Source organism: Calypte anna, chromosome 5A (genome assembly GCF_003957555.1).
Source record: "Calypte anna isolate BGI_N300 chromosome 5A, bCalAnn1_v1.p, whole genome shotgun sequence".
NCBI lineage: Eukaryota > Metazoa > Chordata > Aves > Apodiformes > Trochilidae > Calypte > Calypte anna.
The window spans coordinates 38665034-38684481 of record NC_044251.1 but is presented as its reverse complement, the minus strand read 5'-3'; the positions used below and the strand labels follow the sequence as shown (position 1 = coordinate 38684481).

The window sequence follows — 19448 nt, the reverse complement described above, 5'->3', positions numbered from 1 at the left end:
CTGTAAACACGCTAGGATCTGACTGAAGCAGCTTTGTATTGTGTATTATGATTTGTATGCACTTTTACAAACTTACAGTAATTGCTGTTGCCTTCATTGTAAAGAGCAAAAAATAAACACACACAATAAACCCCCTAAATGGGCACTGATCCCACTGGCACTGGTCTTGAGTAACTCTGAATAAAAGCAGATGGCAGCAAGCTGACTGGGCTGACCTGCTTTCCCCTTTCATGCAAACATTGCTTATATAAATGGGGGACACACACAAAAAATTAATGGGCTTGGGCAAGCCACCTAAGGACAGAGACTCCCCCTGTACTTAATGCTTACATCAGCCCCAGGGCTGTTTCCAGTCAGCTCTTCTCTAGAGGGAGAAGTTTCTCACAAATTAGTGGTTCCACAGCTCTGAGCCCATGGTTCAATAAGAAAGAGCTGATGTAAAGCTAGAAAAGGAAGTGTGCTTTGCTGTTCTGGGGCCTGGGTGGTGTGGCAGGTCATGGAAAAGGATCAGGATAGTCTCTTCTGAGCCTGTTACTCACATATACATATAATTGAGTCTGAAGTCCCTTTACACATCATAATGTTGTAAAGAAGTATTAGATTTTTATGATCTTGTACTACTTTAATTTGTGTGCCTATTCATTAGCAGTGATGGGAAATGAATTTAAATTGAGATTCCTGGTTCTAAGTGGTGCTCCTCAGTATGTCACTGTAACAAAACGTGTTGCAAGAAATAGCATTGTCATCTTCTTACTCAGCAGAGCATTTGGTTGGAGTTCTGCCTCCAGGAGTATCCTGCAGCCTCAGCCAGAGATCAGAGCCTGCAAAGGCAGTTACCTGAGTAAGATGCTTTCACACTCCTCAGACACTCTTGTTTTCAGCCTGGTGCATCCGTGCCAGCTGAGCTGGAGTCAGGAACCATTCCAGCAGTCTCAGGTAGAGCTGCTGCTTGCTGACTCTGGGTTAGGTCACTTGGCAGATGCACTGTAGGATCTTTTAGGGTGATTATCCTTCCGTGGATTAACAGTTCTCTAAGTAGGCCACTTATCTCACGTTTCTTTTTTAGTGTGAAAGTTTTGTTTCTTTTATAAAAGGCATCAGTATCAGAGCAGGAAGTCCTGCATCAGTATCAGAGCTGGGGTCCTGCACTTTGGCCACAACAACCCCATGGGGAGCTCCAGGCTGGGCACAGAGTGGCAGAAAGGGACCTGGGAGTCTGGATTGATAGGAAGCTGAACATGAGCCAGCAGTGTGCCCAGGTGGCCAAGAAGGCCAATGGCATCCTGGCCTGGATCAGGAACAGTGTGGCCAGCAGGTCCAGGGAAGGGATTCTGCCCCTGTACTCAGCCCTGGTGAGGCCACAGCTTGAGTCCTGTGTCCAGTTCTGGGCCCCTCAGCTCAGGAAGGAGATTGAGGTGCTGGAGCAGGTCCAGAGAAGAGCAAGGAGGCTGTGAAGGGATCCAGCAGAATTCCTGTGAGGAAGGGCTGAGGGAGCTGGGGTTGTTGAGGCTGGAGAAGAGGAGGCTCAGGGGAGACCTCATCACTCTCTCCAACTCCCTGAAAGGAGGTTGGAGCCAGGGGGGGGTTGGGCTCTTTTCCCAGGCAACTCTCATCAAGACAAGAGGGCAGGGTCTCAAGTTGTGCCAGGGGAGGTTTAGGTTGGAGATGAGAAAGAATTTCTTTCTGGAGAGGGTGATCAGACATTGGAATGGGCTGCCCAGGGAAGTAGTGGATTCTCCGTGTCTGGAGATATTTCAAAAGAGCCTGGATGTGGCACTGAGTGCCATGGGCTGGGAACTGCAGTGGGAGTGGATCAAGGGTTGGACTTGATGATCTCTGAGGTCCCTTCCAACCCAGCCAATTCTATGATTCTGTGATTCTATGATGCCTTTGGGTGCTGGCAACACAGTGCATGGAGGTGGTGTGGTGACACAAGATGAAGACAAGGAGTATTCCAAACATACTTCAGCTTGGAGAAACACATAGAGCACTGTGATAGAAGTGGAGGCTTTCTGCCTTCCATGTATGCTGAGTTTGTCGTGGTTTTTTTTTTTCTGGCAGATGTTGCCCTTTAGAATTCAGTGCTTTGTGCATGTCTGAGAGCAATGCAAGAGAAGGAACAGCTTCTGCTTTCCCTGCTGGTTTGGTTTTGGTGATCTTTGGGCATCCTTTGCCTCATGTAAAGAGCTCTCAACTCAGCTTTTTAAAGCACTCCATCAAAACTGGAAGGAGCCAGCTGTGGAGTGGCTGTGTAGAAGAGAAATGACAAGTATGCAAGTGTGTATGCTGAGTGGTGGAGCTTCATGTGAGTGAGGAATAACCCATGGATTTTGACTCTCTGCCTTGTTCCAAAGGTTGGAAACATGGAGGCTCTTGTTGGGTCCCAGCAGGACAAAGTAAAGATGACACCCTATGTGGTGCAATGACAAAGCTGTGTTTAATAGAACTGGTGGGTGTTAAAGCTGTAACTAGGAAACCTAGTTCTGTAGAGAGAGGAATAGCAAGAGAAAAGAGAACAAAAAGGAAAAGAGAAAGGAAAAATTAGAAGTGAAATTGCTGGTCCTGGATCCAGCATTGGGCTGGTAGAGCAGGGAAGGGTTGGTGGCAGAGGAAGAAGTGGCTTTGTGGCCTCCCCTCTTATCAAGGAACTGTCTCTTCTGAAGTCCTTCAGACTGTTTGAGACAAATGAAGGAGATGGGGAATGTAAAAAAGCTGTCATTCTAAGCCATTAAATGCTTTTCTTTGTCATTTTTAATGCTTTGTATATTTTTGTACTGCTAGCAGAGGCAAGGCATAGCTGTAAAGTTTATTAATAAGTCTAACTAGCCAATAAAGACAGATACTTAGGTGATTGGTGTTCAAAGTTATGTTGTAAAATTATATTTTTTAACTGCTTATTATACTGTGAGAGGGCTTGATTTATGGGCAGTTTTCATGTTCTTGAGCAGTGTCATTACCTATGTACTTCATTATTTTTCTAGATACTTTAGGAGTAAAAAACCCTTCTTCATGCACTGAAGAGAGGCCACGTTTTCCCAGCACCAGCTTCTCAGTACAGTGACCCAAAGGCTGCTTATAATTAATATAAATACAAGTTTTCAGTGCCCAAGTGATTCATTTCTTAAGACTGGGAGCTCAGGAAACTTTCCAATAAGGCAACAGCAGAGAGCAAATGTTATCTAGGATGTCTTCTACATGGAGAATCCTATATAAATAACAGTAATACTACTCTTTGATAACGTGCTGATTTTGAGAAATGCAGTCTGCCAAAGTAGCTTTTTTCTTAAAATAAGGTAAGGACTGGTGAGTGAAGATGAAACTTGCCATGTGTGACTTGTTGCTCACTGCTGAGGTTGAGTGTGGGGCTGTGTTTTGTAATAGTGTTGAATAACGTGTGCAAATGTAAAACTTGCTCAAAACACTTTTTTGTCTTCTGCAAAACTAATTTGTAAAGTAAAATACAACAATTCCTCATCTCTGAATTACCAGTTTCAAGTGTGCTTTTGGTGACTGCAATTGGAACAGCAATAAAAGATGGAGATGGGTTAAATTTTGTCTGTGCACTACTGTGCTCTGGTTTTTTATCATGAATGCTGTCATTCAAGAAAAAAAAATACCCAAAACCTAGAAAAACCTAATTTAGATTCAGGACCTTTGTATTTGTGTTGTTTTTCTTCTCTAACCTAAAACATATTTGGCTTTTAAAGAAGTAGGAACTGATTTTAAGCACAGCTCTAAACAACCTGAGAGAAAGTTGTTGAGTGTGACACAAAATATGTACAAGTTCTGTGAAATGCATTTTTTCCACTCCCAGTGCTTTGGCTGCAGGGAGGTAGCTGGTTGGCTTTGTACATAGCATGACTTTGACTTTCCATTAACTCTATTTTTTTTTTAATGTCAGAACAAAACATAAAATCATAATATGCAAACATTTTTCTGTATCTGGTAGAACTGCAGCTCTGTTTTGGCTCAGAATTATGCAAGCAAAGCAGGTTAGATTTAACATGAGGTGATTTGCTGACCTCCATCCTAATTTAGGTTCTTACAGAAAAGTAGCAGTCTTGGGGTTGCATATCATGGCCTCGTTTTATGCACTGTACATATTGCAGGAGTTAGGCAGAGCTGTGTTTGTTTAAAGACAATAAAACAGCTGCAGTTTCTGTCCTTGTCAGGCCATTGTATCTTCAGTAGAAGTAAAAAAGCATGGAATTTGCTGGCAGTTGCTTAATTTCTGTTGTTTTGTTTTGTTTCTGGTTTGTTTTTTTTTTTTTAGTTTGTTTTCATAATCCTAAAACCATAACTACAGATCATGAGAAAATGGTTTCATTTACTTAACAGCTACCATTGTGCCCTGTTACATAAATCCGAAATTATAAATGGGAAATATTTACTCCTTGGAGTTACAGTGCAAACACACCATTAACTCCTCTTGCTTATTTCAGTAATTGGACCCGCTCCTAGAGAAAGGCAAGTGGGGAGATTACACAGGGAATTTTGTTTCTGAAGATGAAGCTTCCTTCCTGACTCAGAAAAAAAAAAACCCAACCCCAAAAAACTTTAGAAAGAGAGAGAAAAAAGCAAGGGGGGAGCAGTTTCCTGTTGGAGCCTTCACTTTGAGGAGCAGTCCTGCTCCAGCTGGCCCTGCCATGCTGTGCTTTGTGGAAGCATCCTCTGATGAGCAGTGTCCAAAACCATTTTTACAAGAGGATTTGCAGTTTGCCTCTGTAGTCAGACCTGGGATTTAAAGAGGTTTTTGCTCTTCTCTCATCTTCTTTTCGAAGCAAGGCTGTGACAGCCAGTGTCTCTGAGGCTTGGTGAAGAGGGTTTTGACCCAAAATTTCTGCTGTCTGTAAAAAAATGTCTTGTGACGTCGGTGTAGATGATGTGTAAAATGAATAATAGCAGCACTGGAGGCAAAATCTTCTCTGCTACGATATGGCAACCCATCCCTTCATCAGGGGTTTTGAGAATTTGGCTGCACTTTTGGAAATAAGCCTCATGGCTCTGCCAGAGAGATGTTTTAGCTTAGAGCACAGCACACAAGGGCTTTGTTGGAGTGCTGGCTCTGTGTGTACAGCAGGAAACTGCAGTAAAAACCTTGCTTTTCTACCTATAGTGTGTGGTGGCTGCTTCCAGTGTTGCCAAGGCTGTGTTTTAGTCTTTTTTTGAAGTAAAGCTCTGCTCGCAGGCTTGAGCACCCCAGCAGCTAAAAGCTAAAGCCACTTAAGTTGACAATTAGGGCCTGACTTTACACTTCCTTAGTTGTGTAAGTCTGCAAGAAAGCTGGGGCAGGACTTTTTACAAAGGCATGGAGTAGAAGGACAAGGGGTGAGGGCTTCAAACTGGAAGAGGGGAGATTTAGGTTGGACATGAGGAAGAAATAGTTTGGTGTGAGGGTGCTGAGCCCCTGTGCCACGTTTCCCAGAGAAGCTGTGGCTTCCCTGGCAGTGTCTCAGCCCAGGTTGGATGGGGCTTGGAACAACCTGGGCTGGTGGGAGGTATCCCTGACCATGGCAGGGAGGCTGGAACTGGATGAGCTTTAAGGTATCTTCCAGCTCAAACCGTTCTATGATTGTGACTTTCTTTCTTTAAGGGCAAACACCCTGACTCTGTACAGCATGAGCTGTTCAATGAGACCTACGCATCCAATTATTTAACCCTTGCAAATCTACATAGAGAGTGAAGCTTTTAGGAAGAGCAGACTTCATGTGTACCCACTGTAGGTCCTAGTAGCATGTTTAGAAGATGTTTAAATTGTGCAAGCACAGCTAGCTTGGAAATCTGTGAATTAACCATCAAGCAATCTCCAGAAGCAGTGAAGCTCAGGGGATGTGTGGTGCTGAGCAGAAGCTGATGGGTCCCAAGACATTGGGATTTCTTAAGGCATCCAGGACATCTGCATGTTGCTGCATTTTCCTTGAGTATCCATGTATGTGACTGACTTTTAGACTGTACCATCCAACTGTTCACACTCCTGTAGAGTGCTGCACTGCAGAGCCTGCCAGAGGGAATATTTTCAAGTATATTAAAGTTCAGATGTTTTTAGTCTGAGAGTGAAACTGCAGAAGGCCCTTAGAGGTCTGAGTTATTGTGCAATCTCTGTAAGTAATTTGTAATCAAAATACCTTTGCACATGTCACTTTTATATTTCCTGTAATAAAACAGCAAGAGCAATTAAGATTTTGGACCACAGTCTTCTACAAGCTTCTAAAAATGAATGGGCTGGGGATTGTTTGAGTTACATCTGAAATAGCCGATTTTTTAATTTTTGATTCCTTCAAAGAACGTTTGGTTGGAGCTCTTTTAATAGATTTTTAACTGCAGTCTGACAAATGAAATTGTTATGTGGTAACATAATTGATCTAAAGCTTACTTCTGAAAAAATGTAAGAAACCAGAAGAACTCTTCACAGAACTGGAGGACATCTGCACTCCACTAACCCAGCATGTGACTGACTGGGCTTTATGCATTTAAACCCAAAAAGAAGCAGTAGATGTGCTGCCATATGAATGCAAATGTGTCTAATAACACACTGTGGGCTGTGTGTATCTGTAATGTTCTTCTGACACGGTTCAGAAGGTTGTCTGTGGTCGTGGCATTCTTCAGGAAACATTAGATTAATATAGCTGCCTCTGTCATAGAATTTTTTTCTCATTTAAGTAGGTGTGTGAAGGCTGGTGCTACATAAATGAATTATACGGAAGACTTTGGAGGAAGAGGGGGCTTGTAAACTAGACTGAAATTAATGAATATAAGAGTTAGAAATCAAAACTTTATGTTTAGTCTAAGGAGAAACAATTCCTTAAACCATAACCACATGGCTGTTTCTTGTTTGCATCAACTCTGGTTGACTGTTATTGTCTTCTGTTAACTCTCTGGGGCAGTGGCCTGACTTTGTTGAATGAGCCAATTGTTTTCCTTTGTGTTGCCCATCAAGTAAGTCCCCATCTGGTTTGTATCAGACTGTTTTCACAGCCAACAACTGCTGCCTTTTCTATATCCTGACACTTAAGGGCCCCATGCTATCAAAGCATTGCTGTGATAGCCTGTCTGGCTGGGCCCATACAGCTGTGCCTTGCAGCTTGAAACTATTACCCAAGTAATGGTAACTTAGAACTTGAACTGGCTCTTATTCCCATTGGTGTCGTGTGTACAGTGAACAGAATACATTTTTGTTGAACTCCGTGTGCAACAAAAAAATTCTTTAAAGCTCTCATTTGAGTTCATATGATTGGCTGGTTCTTATTTTCCTGCAGCTTCCTGGATCCAGAGGCAGTTTTGTGTTCTAAAACATTAATGAGCATGAGACAAGCCCTATGTATTGAAGGCACTGGTGTTATTACTTACTTTTATGGTACATTAAAGCTCAATAAGTGAAAAGTAAACAAGCAAATGATTCTTAATGAGGATTTTTTCTTATCAGATATAGAGTACATTTCCAGGAAACTCTCTGTGCATGCTAAGCACAGGTTGTGTGAATAATGCTGTGCCTTGGCTACCAGAATCATCACTTTCCAAGTAGCCATCAAAAATACAGAGTAAAAGGCAATGAGTTTGCATTAAACTGTTTACTTCTTCTCTGAAGGAATAGGGAAGGACTGGGTAACTCTGTAACCTGGGCAGTAAAGCTATATTGCACTTAGCATTACAAAATCACTGAGAGGCCCCAGGCATGATCCATGTTCCTTTCTGCCAGGCTTTTTGCATGGCAGGAGAGATTCCTGTTCCAAGAGACCTTGCAACACGTGTGTTCTCTGCCTTCAAGATTTTAAAAAACCCAACAGTGCATCAATAACAGTGACATTCAAATGTTGTCTGGTATAAAGAATTTATTATTTTCAAGCATTTGTCTCTTCTCCTCTTGTGTAGGCCATGTAGCTATGAAAGTCTTAGTGACAGAGTGATGGTAAGGGGTAACATATTCCCTAACTTGTATGTGTATTGGATTTGAATTATATTCAGGACTAAGTTCTTTTGAGATACTTAAGGGAGGGAGAGAAAGAAAATAATGGATAATGCATTTTAAATTTCTGGTCTTGTTGTGAGCATGTGGAAGAAACTGCTAGAAAGGAGATTGATTTATTTAGTACTTGCAGAGTAAGCATTCCTGAACTTGGGAGTGCATGTGTGTGTATATAATATGAATGAATTTGCTTCAAGTAAAATACTGAGGAGCCATTAAATTCCAAGAGACAAGATGATTTTTTTTTGTCTTTATGCTTTCCATGTTGCTACACACTGGGTGTCATTGCAGGATTGTGCTAAATAATTGGGTTTATGTCATTGTCAGGCACATGGAGGGCTTGCAAAAGCTGCTTGCTTAGGGACCTTTCCACAACTGCTTTTCCTAGGAAGCTGCTATAAATTCAGGAGTTGCAGGGAACAGCCCCAGGTGTCTGTGCTGTTCCCCTGCCCAGGTTGTGTCCCCTCAACACCCAGCAGCCCACACCTCCCTGTGCAAGGAAGCTGCTCCCACACCTGCTGACTGAATTCCCAAGCACGTTGATTTCCCTACACCATTGCCAGGAATTTTTAGACCCAGACAGCTGATAAAAGCTTTTCATTCAGGCTGCTTACAAGCTCTCTCAATCATGCTTGTGGCCCAAAGCAATGAAGAAAGACGTCGACGCGCTGAGCACAAACCAAGTTTGGCACCAACATCTTCAGCTGGGAAGAGTGAATGTCAAAGAGCTGCAAGGCTTTCTCAAACCAGTTGGCAGGAGATGGTAGGAGGGAGGTGTCACCATCTCATGCAAGCAGCATCTTCAAGGTTTCAGCTCAGGCCTGTGTGTGCAGCTCCAGAGGTAAAGAGCCCAAATGAGAACCTAATGTAAAGGAGGATGTTCAGTGTCTGGGAAGGCACTGCCTGGGTGCTGCTCAGAGGTGTGTGCAGGGCAGCTCCTGGGTTGCTAACAACAGTTGTTGGTTCCCCTGTTGCTGCTGGGGAACTGGTGTGAACTCTTCAAGCAGCACAACATTGCTGGAAGCAGCCTGCAGTCCTTCTCCCCCTTTTTATAGAGGTTAGAAGAGATGGAGGGGGGTGTTGTATTAAGATAAGTAGTGGTGTGCATCAGAGAGTTAAGAAGGTGGTGTAAGGTGCTGGATATATAGTATAGATGCAGAGCAATACATTTCTGCAGTTCATTTATTTTGCTGATTTACAGCTCAAATTCACCCAAGTATTGCAGAGGCATTTTGGTTTTACTCTTTCCCATAAAACAGGCCAAGGTTCTTGGATCATTGTGTGGCTTTTTTTTTTTTTTTTTTTAAGAGAGGGATGCTTATCTCTATTGCACAAAGCTTAAACATTTTAGATTTTAGCAAACATTAACATAACACAGAATAAAAACATGTTTTTACTCTCAGAGTCTTCCAAGTCTCTGGTCCTGGGCATTAAATTGTAATGGTAATGTTACTTGTCATCACACAGGCTACTCATTTCAAATGAAGGTTTAGACTGTCTTTAACAGAAGAGGGTCTGGACACTTAAATAATGGCTGTTTCCCAGCTCCCTATCCATTAAAGATATTTAATGTTTTGCTTTTTTTAACATATCCTTATGTAGATTACTACAGTATTCTTTCTGAGCTGACAGAAAAATTGCTTGCCTCTAAAATACCTAGAATTGCTTATGCCTAAAACATTTTCCCAAGTTAATTGATATGCACAAAGGGTAAAACCTTTAATGGCCATTTTATGTTGTTTCACAAATTTAAAAGAGGGGTTTTTAACAAGTTTGGCAACGTGTGTGCTGGAAATGTGAGTAGAGATGTCCTAGTGTTTATTAGAATGCATCACTTGAAAGTACTCTCTGTACAGGGCTGGTTTTATTCTGGCTTGTTTTGTTTTTTCCTGGGTAAAACATTCATAATCTCCTTTTCAGAAAGTGTAATTAAAAAATTGGAGTAATTGCTCTGTAGGTATGAGCACTTTGATATGCCAGATCTTTGTAATGGTAGTACAGTAGTAGGAATCTTGGCAAACTGTTTCCCTATGGAGAACCCTGTGACTTTGAAAGTGAAAAACATCAAAACAGTCAAATAGGGTCATGTGAATATTTAGCATTTAGAAGTATTCAGAGGGGAGAAATGCAGCTATTTTCTGATTGTCTAGAAACACACTTGTTATTTGAACAGTTTTTTATTTTTCGTATGTAACCATATACATTTTTATTATAAAAATGCATTTAGTGACTCCTTTCTGTGTGAAGAGTGACTTGCAAATGAGAAAATTCTGCCCTGCAGCACTGCCTGAAAGGCTTTGTTTCACAGCAAGGTTTCTGGTTTCTTCTTGATGCTCATCCCCTGGCCCTCACTCCAGTCTGTGTGCAGAGTCCTGACCTGGCTGGAGAGGATGAAACCTCCTGGCCAGGAAATCCTCTTGTCTGTCTGCAGGAGAGAGCCCATCAAAGTCTCCCATCGTGGTTTTAAGTGATAGAAAGTAGCTTTTGACTTCTTACTCTGATCCACTGAAAGCTGTCCTCTTCCAGTCCTACCAGCAGTCGTGTAGCTGAGGAGTTCCTGGGGCTGGATTGGGGGGGATGCTTGGTGAGCATCCCCACAGATCCTGTGCTCAGCCTGGACCTGTGTAGTGTCTGTTAAATAGGGATCCTGAGTGATACACACAATCACCCAGCAAGAACTGCAGAAAAGCAGCAGTTGGAGCAATTCTTGGTAATTTTCTGCATAGGTCAAACTGATCTGAAAGAGGAGGTGACCCCAGAGTAACCCAACATGTATCCAGGAAAATAACTTGCAAAAGAACATCATTTAGGTTGGAGATTAGAAATAATTTCTTTCTGGAGAGGGTGATCAGGCATTGGAATGGGCTGCCCAGGGAAGTAGTGGATTCTCCATGTCTGGAGATCTTTCCAAAGAGCCTGGATGTGGCACTGAGTGCCATGGGCTGGGAACTGCAGTGGGAGTGGATCAAGGGTTGGACTTGATGATCTCTGAGGTCCCTTCCAACCCAGCCAATTCTATGATTCTATGATCATTTGCTTAGGGGTTCCCCTCACTGACACACCCATCTGCATTCTGATGGTAACCTGGGAAGATGTTAATTTTCAAACCCACTGCAACCCAAATTTATGATGAAACATCACTGAATTGGTTCATTCAACCTTATTACCTGTCTAAATTTTTTTTTAATCCTTTAAAAATGAAAACAGGCCATGTAACTTGCAAGAATTAAGAAGAGGCTTTGGATTTTTTCTCCTTGCCACTCCCCATGTAGGCTACAAATGCTATTATGTCTAGCACTGTGGTATGATGTAGATAAGCTGGAGGCAGTATTGCTGCAATTAATATTGTTAAGATAGGAGATCTCAGTGGAGCCAGTCCTACTGCTGGGGTTGCCATGAATGATTCTGCATCCTGAGGGAAGTCTGCATAACTTTATCCTAGAATTTAATGTGAATTCCCACTATTGCTCACTTTAGTCCATATTCTTCTTGAGTTTCTTAATGTTGCTTCAGATCCTGGCACTGAAATGCTTTTTGGATCCTTAAAAAGTATGAATTAACAGAGGTGAATGCATTATACAAGCATACTCTTAAAATTACCTCCCAGTCCAGTTGCCTGCTAAATTTTGCAGGTAAAAAGCCTTGGTATGTAGATGTTAGTTTTTTCTGAATAATTTAAATATTAATTATACAAGTAGATATGCAGGGGTTTAATTATCACTTGTCAGATTCTGATGATTCCACCAGCTGTTTACTTAGGTTGTCTCTTGTGGGCTTAGAAATGACTGCTCCTTCCAGCCCTTGCACAAGATACATTTTCCTGGTGTTTTCCAGAGTCTCTGGATCACTAGGAAACCAATTCATTCTCCTTTAATACTTTGAAACAGAAGCTGCTGCTTCAAAATTTACTGCAGACCCCTCATCTCAGCTCTCTTCAAGATCCTGCTTGCAGTCAAGAAACAGCAGTGCTTAAAAGTTAAGTCTATTTATTTCCAGCCAATTACACATCCAGAAATTACAGGCATCTGTATGGAAAATCAAATTAAATTTTAATATTTCTTCTTATATTAATAATTACTGTAGTTGTTCAGAAAGACCATTACAAATCTTTTGGAAATGGTTTGCTGGGAAACAACAGCAAGAGTTCTGGCCAGGGAAAGAACTTGTTAAGCAGTGAGAGATATTCTGCAGTGCAAAGTATGGCAGATCTAAAGGAACAGAATAGATTTTAGGCACCAAAAGGAAATATTTATTTAGTAAACTCTGCAATCTCATTTCTTGATGTTTTTGGAGCTGCTTTCTGTCTGCCCTTCCCTACCAGTCTCAGCGTTAGGATTTTGAAAAATCTGGTTCTAGTTTATTTTATGTATTTCTAGTTTTTGTTCTGTTTAGTGTTGTTATTGGTGGGAATATAACATGTTTTGGAAAACCACTGAACCTTGAACTTGGACTCGAGAGGTGGAAAAATAATTTTCAAATAATCTGCTTTGAAAAACTTGTTAGCTTCCAAGCCTGTGTCCCACCCTCCTTTACTGATTGAGGAGCTGAATTTATTTTATTTTCAGAAATATTTATAGCTAGGATATGCATTAGGGTTTAAACAAACAAACAAGAAAAGAAAAGCACTTGTATATGGATGTTTATTTTCTGTGTTTCTCTAAGTACATTACACCATCTGAAGATGGAATTTGCCAAGTTTAGGTCAAAACTTGAGCTGAACTCATACTATATAGTTTTCTGTCTCCACTGGTGTCTGTGACCCACTTGTGGGGGTTTATGAGTTGGCTGAAGCCTTTTGAGAATGAAACTGTTTTTTCAGACTCATGCTTTTAAATCCAGACATTTTTGGCTGGAGTCCTACAGATGTCAGTCCATTTCTGTAAAACAACTGAAGTGTTTTAATTGTAAATCTATCCCATTCATGTAATTCAACCCTAGAAAATTCACTTAACTTTGCCCATTCTTTTCTGTTTGTCATGAAACCAGCTGAGTTGGGGGAATCTGGTTTGCAGTGTGGAAAGCAGAGCTTTGTGCATTTGCAGAGCATCTTGTTCTTCCTTTCTCTGTTCCTGTCCCAGTGGAAGGCAGTGGTCTGACCTGCAGCCAGGGGCCCTGTGCTTAGCAAAGCATTTATAAAACGAGTCCCTGCCCTAAAAAGCACATATGATTAAAGATGTTTTGCTTCAGTTCTAGCAGAGCTGGGAGGACACCTTCTCCAGAACAACATAAATATACACAGGGACTCAAGGTGGAAGTGGGTCAGGACTAGAAAAGCAGGGGAGCTCTCAGTTTTGATGGATGGAAAATAATTCTGTCTAAACAGTTGGATTATTTGAGAAACTTTCAGTGGTTGCTGCTTATTCCTGAGAATGTTATGTCCCTTACCATCCCAAGGTGATGTGACTGGTTCCTTACCATACTCACTTGCAACTGTATAAACCATTAAATCACAGAAGCATTGACTTATGGAGCTGAAACACAGGGCATAGCCAGACATGAGTCTGAACTGGAACTCCTGTGTATAATTATAAATAGTAACATGACTGACACTGCAGTATATTTTCTTCTTTCAGTGAAGCCTTCAGAATGGCTTACATCAAAAGATGGATGTTGCAGTATGTGTTAGTCCAGCAAATCTGGAGTAATTTGGATTTTGCCAGGAGTGGGTTGCTGTACTTGGTAACTTGGCTGTACAACCAGGTATGAAAATGAGTATTTTTTTCTGTAATTCCCTATAGATACCCCTGGAGACATGGATCAGACACACCTGGGCACAGATACATACCTCACACCTTCACTTACAGGTAAGGATAGCAGATAAAGTGTTTCTACTGATAGTGGTTGTGTTACATGTGGGCTTTAAGCATTCTACTTTACAGTCATTGCTGAAAAGAATTTCTGACAACTTTGTTTCCCTGCTAATAGGCTTTTTAACTACAGCCCAGATATAAATCTTTTTTTGTGTGTGTGTGGAAAAACCGAAATGGGGAATGACATGGAAAAAAAAAGGCACTTTCATTGAAGATTTTAAGATGCCAAGTAACAGATCTGCAGGTGCTGTGCTATTCCCAGTGCTCTGAATGCTTGAGATAATGCCATCTGGAGGAAGTTATTTGTTGGGATGGGACAGTGTTTTAAACTTTGAAGTCAGTAATAAACAAAGTGAAGCAGCCGGATTCTGGCAGAAGAAGAAACAAGCCATTCATATCAGCTCCTGCTATTAAAGGAATGAGAGCACTGCACTGGAGTCCTTTTTACATAAACTTGGAAGTTTCTTCTTGCTCTGGAAGTTTGCTGCTCCAGTTGTTATGTCTGAGAGCACAGGGAGAGTTGCTAGGGGGTGAGGATTGTTTCTGAATTTTAGGAAGTAATACATAGGTAATTGCAGTAATTATGTTTAAGGTTTTATATTGAAACTGTAGCCCAGGTCCTGATCCTTCAAGCCTTCCCTATTTATTGGCTAGAAGAGAGTTCTTTTCACTTTATAAGACACAGGTCTGCCTCCAGATAGGTTAAAAAGAGAAGTTGTATTTAATGTATAGCCACCGACCTGAAGGGGTTAAAGCACATGGTTTTTATTTGGCTTAAGAGTCAGACTTGTTTAGTCTTTTTATTTTGCCAAATCCAAAAATTTAAAAAGAGAGATTTAAACATTTCCCTTTGTTCTTATTGTTGCCATATGGTATGACTAACCAAACCTCCCTTCAGTGGGTTTAATTCCTTTTCCATTTGGCATACGTTCACCACACACTTGAATATAGCACAGGCAGTGTGTGATGGTGCCTCTTAGAGAAAAACTCCCTTCACAGGTCACTGGATGGCTGACACACCATTAATTTTTATGTTTCTGTTAAACAAAGATCTGGAAATTTAGTACTGTACACGAATTTGTTAGAGATTGCCAAGAACAGGAAAAATCTCTAATCTGCAATCTGACCTTTTCCATCAGGGGGTCACCAAGATGTTTTCAGTTGCTGTTGAGTTTCTGCCAGTCCAGGACCCTGAGACACTTACTGGGAGTGTCAGTTTTCACAGTTTATATGAATGTGTTCTCTTAGGCAGTGACAATGAATTTGGAGGACTGGAGGTCACCTCAGGTCACACGTTCCATTTATGGGATTTTAACAAGGAAAAATTTTCTAAATACATCTAAGTACATGATTACAAAATTGCACTGAGTACTTCCAGAGCCTCTAAAGAGGGGGAAAAAAAGCTGGGAAGATTACCTGCCTTCCTGCCCTGTGCTGCTTTGTGAATGGAGGAATTTTCCATTCCATTTTTAGGGCATATCAGAAGCTTACAAGCACCATTGCAATTTGTGTGCTTCTGGCACAGTGATTAAGAGAAAACCATCTTAGTGTTGGTTATGAGTTTTTTCTCTGGTGAAGGGAAGAAATAAAATGGAATATCACACTGATAAAGAAGGAGCTGCCAGAGCCTGTGCAAGTGTTATCTCTGTGTACAAACATCAGTAAATAGGATTTATGTGAGCAGGACTCAAGGATTTCCACCTGTGTGCTTGTATTTGTGGATTTATTCTCATACCCATCACTGCATGCATACATGAATGTGTTTTATGCACAAGATTGGATTGAGCAAGATGTTTTAATGATAAATCACATGTAAGAGTTATATCTCTTGGCCAACACAGTTTCAGGACCAGCAGCTTTCTATCCTGGAAAGTTACAGTTGTGGAGCAGAAATGTGGCTGAAATAGGATATCCATAGTTGGGGCTTTTTTTACAGTTAGAATACTGAAAAAGCAGGTTCTGTATTTTCTGGGTACAAAGTTAAAGACTTCAGATTTATACTTTTAAAACAAGGAAAAATTTTACTTTGGCTATTTTTAAGTTTCTCCTTAAAGATGTTTAGATAACTTATGACCTGGTAACTTTCCTGTTGAGCAAGTGGATGGAATAATTATTTTAATTTTTCTGTCCTTTTAACATTTTATATCTATCATAAAATTGAACTATAGTATGTCTGTAAAATATATTAGAGCATGTGTTAGGAGGAATGTAGACTAATATGATACTTTATTTCAGCACCCCAGAATCAAATACTTTGGAAGTTATTACACAGCCTTGGTATAAGGGAATATTCTTTTTTTTTTCTCCCCTCCATTTTCTCTTTTTTTTCTTTCTTTTAACAAACCTGAAGACAGCTGTTGAAACAATGACATCATGGAATGTGACATGACTGTGGAAATTATTAACAAAGTCAAGCTTTAAAAGCATCAAACTGCATACAGTATTGGAGAGCTGCTCCAGACTCTAGGTTGATTTACAGAGTTTCCTCAGGCATTACACATCCATGTCTTTGCTGTGTGTCAGCTTCACTTCTGCCCAAATAAATGCTTTGCTTTTCTCCAGCTCCCTTTCTGAATTAACCTATTTTTTATCACGCAAAGATGGCTGCAGACTAAGCTGGTGGAAGTACTTCTGGAAAAAACAAAACACAGATGTTGCTTTGCACATCTTGATGGCGTTACCAGAAACCTGCTTTTGAGTGGTGTTCAGAAGATGGAGAATTTCTCATCTCCCAGCTCATGCCTTAGGTTTGCTGGGGGCCATGCCAACCCAAACTTTGGCAGAGGGCTTTGGGCTGCTGAGGGCTGTCCAGCCAGTGAGGATAGGATGGAGAAAATATGGATATTTGGCTTCTTGCAAAATGTGTAAGTGGCCATGGTGGGGAGGTGATGTGCAGATTCCCTGGGGACACAAAAAAACGTTCTTGTGGTCTTGCTCCCTCTCCAGAGCTTTTGTCCTGAGGGACAGGGGACCTGGCTGGCATGGGTTGTTCCATGCACTGGCTTTACTATCTTTGGCCTCACTGATGTTTGACTTCCTGGGCTGTTGGCAGCTCTTCTAGCATGAAAAACACTGGATAAAATTTTATTTTAGCACTGGGTTTTTGTTGTTTTAATTAGCCATTTGAAGCATGCTTTGCTACAAGTCAGATGAAAGCAGATTACTACTACAGTGACATAGCAGATAATTAACTGGGGTGAGAAAAAGCCCAACTTCTTGGTTTTATAGGGAAAATAGTGTTTTAATTACCTAGTCTATCACAGAGGAAGGAAGAATTGTTATAGCTTATTGGAATAAGAACAAACTCCAAGAGAGCCTTTGCTCTTATACACAGACTCCTGTGTGTTTGTTTTGCATGTAGCTGCTGCACATGAAAATAAATATCCTGAGGACAACTGAAACCTCAGGATGCTCTTTTTGGAGTTTTGGGGATGCTGCACCATTCATCCAGTGCTGTCTCCTGTCCTCTTTCATTCTGCATCTTCAGCCAGATTTCTGTCTTCCTCCCCAGCTCCATGAGTTGATTCATCTTGTCTCCTTCCTCTGGCTAAATACTCTTCCCCTTGTCCCTTCTCCTTTCCCATCTCTGCCTCCAGGTTGTTTTCTACCCCTCCACTCATTCCTAGACAGGGTTTTTCAGTCCTGCAGTGATCTTTCCCAGCTGCTCAACAGCCATTGCTGCTGGAAGGTCCCTGGGACATGTTCCCCTCCCTTGCAGGAGGTGGTGGATGCACTCTGGGGGGGTCAGTCCCTCTCCCAGGACATCCCACCCTTTGCAGGGTCAGATCACAGGAATGGGAAGTGGCCAAGTGCCATCAGGGACTTGCTGGAAGATGAACCTGGCTTATGAAGTCCTGCAAGCCACATCTCCAGGGGGAAAGCTGTGTATATTTTCTCTGGAGTCTGTCAGAGGATGAAAGAAGGGAGATTAACCACAAAGGAGAGGCAGGAAGAACACTTAATGAGTGAGGGAGATGGGTTGGAGATATGGAGGAACTGAAACAACTTCTCACTTGTGTTTTGGGCAGCCAAAGCATTTACAGGGGGTTTTTCTCTCTGGAGGACTTGCAGCCAATGGCTTCAACTTGAATTACTTTGCTTTTTGTGATTATATATATATAGAAACACAGTGCTGAACGAATTGAATGGTTTCTAAACCATTTTTTCCTAAGCTATTTTCTTTTTTTTTGATTCAGACAGGCATACACATAGAGATGGAATTTAGCAATCCTGTTACTGTCTACAGATCTCATTCTGTTTCTGTGGAAAACACCAGTATGCATATTTGAAATTATTCTGGTCTCAGTGGGGATTATATCTGTATGTGTGCTTGTGTATATAACCCAGTGTATATATGCACAGAAATCCATCCTTTTGTTACCTGACAACTCTGATGACTAAACCAGCACTCTCTGAAATGCCTCAAAACCATGGACAAGTAGGGGGGTTTATGACTTTGTATTTCCATGGAGATGGAAATGTGGGATGGAGATGACTTCAGTACAGTTTAGTTGTTTGTCATAGACAGCAAATAATGTGTTTTGTTCTTTTTTTTTTATTATTGTGTGGTGTTTTTTTGTTGTTATTTTATTTATTTTATTTTTTAGGAGACGATGCTGCCCCACATTTGAATTCACATGTTTCTGCAGCAAAGGTGTCAGTGAAGCTGCCTGCCATGAATATAGATAACCAAACACAGAGTGCCAGCAGTATAAATGGCAATTCAGATTCTTCAGGGACAGATACATTTTAAGGCTTTCAGCTTTTTATGACAGCTGCTGTCTGAAGATTTTGTCACCAATGCACTTGTCTGTCTAGTGTGATAGTCTGAGTATTTTATCAAAGTTCCAGTCTTCCGGTGCTGCTTTTGTTCTTCTGTTTTTCTTACAACTTTGTTATGATTTTAAATTTAAGCAATGATTCTGTTTGTGAATATATAGAATATTTTTAAGCAAATAAAATGCAGTTCTTTCAGAATCGTTGTGGGTTTAAGTCATTAATGGCAAAGGCCACTTAACTATGTATTGTATGTACAGATGAACATGGAGGTGATTGATACTAAAATCTGTAGAGAAAGTCTGCCTTGCTGATGGAAAAAAATGTTTGGATCAATATAATGTCACTACATAGAATGTCAAGCCAGAGGAAAATGTATTTGAAACCAAAGTCTGCAAGAAAATCATGCTCCTAGGTATCTTCACAGCTTGTTCATCTTTAGAGGACTGCTGTCACCAGAAAGTCATTCAAAATGGTATGTAAAAGTGATCATTAAGAGTTTATGTTGTTATTATGAAGAAATTCTTTGTTTAGAATTCCAAGAATTTTCAAGCATTTTGATGTTTATTTCCCTAAAGATGTTTTCCTGTCTTAAAAAATGTCTGAAGGAGAGATTGTGTGGGTGAGGTTATTTTATTTACATTTTTTTAATGTAAATTCCTCCTTCTCATGAAACAGAGCTGGTTGCTGCAGTCTCAACCTTTCAGAAGCCAAATAATCTTTAGTCACACTCCCAGGGTTTTCTCTTTTTATTTTTTTACCCTCAGTCAGGACAAATGTGGTAAATCCAGCAGGACTGGAGGAAGGTGGGATCACCTGCACAGAGCAGCATCCAAGAAATATAAAAAAGTGGAATTCAGACATCTTCCAGCAGGAAAACCAGGAAGGAAGCTCTTCTC

The 19448-nt window shown here is 41.0% G+C and overlaps 1 protein-coding gene across 1 annotated transcript in view; it reads left to right on the top strand.

The window, feature by feature from the left end:
* KIAA0586 (KIAA0586 ortholog) overlaps positions 1–18647 on the top strand; it is a 79845-nt gene extending 61198 nt beyond the window's left edge. Inside the window, exons 31-32 of the mRNA XM_030452371.1 lie at positions 13702–13767; positions 18381–18647. Of these exons, the coding sequence (XP_030308231.1) occupies positions 13702–13767; positions 18381–18526 (212 nt within the window). The 3' untranslated portion in view covers positions 18527–18647. The remainder of the gene's footprint in view (positions 1–13701; positions 13768–18380) is intronic.
* Positions 18648–19448: the final 801 nt, after the last annotated feature.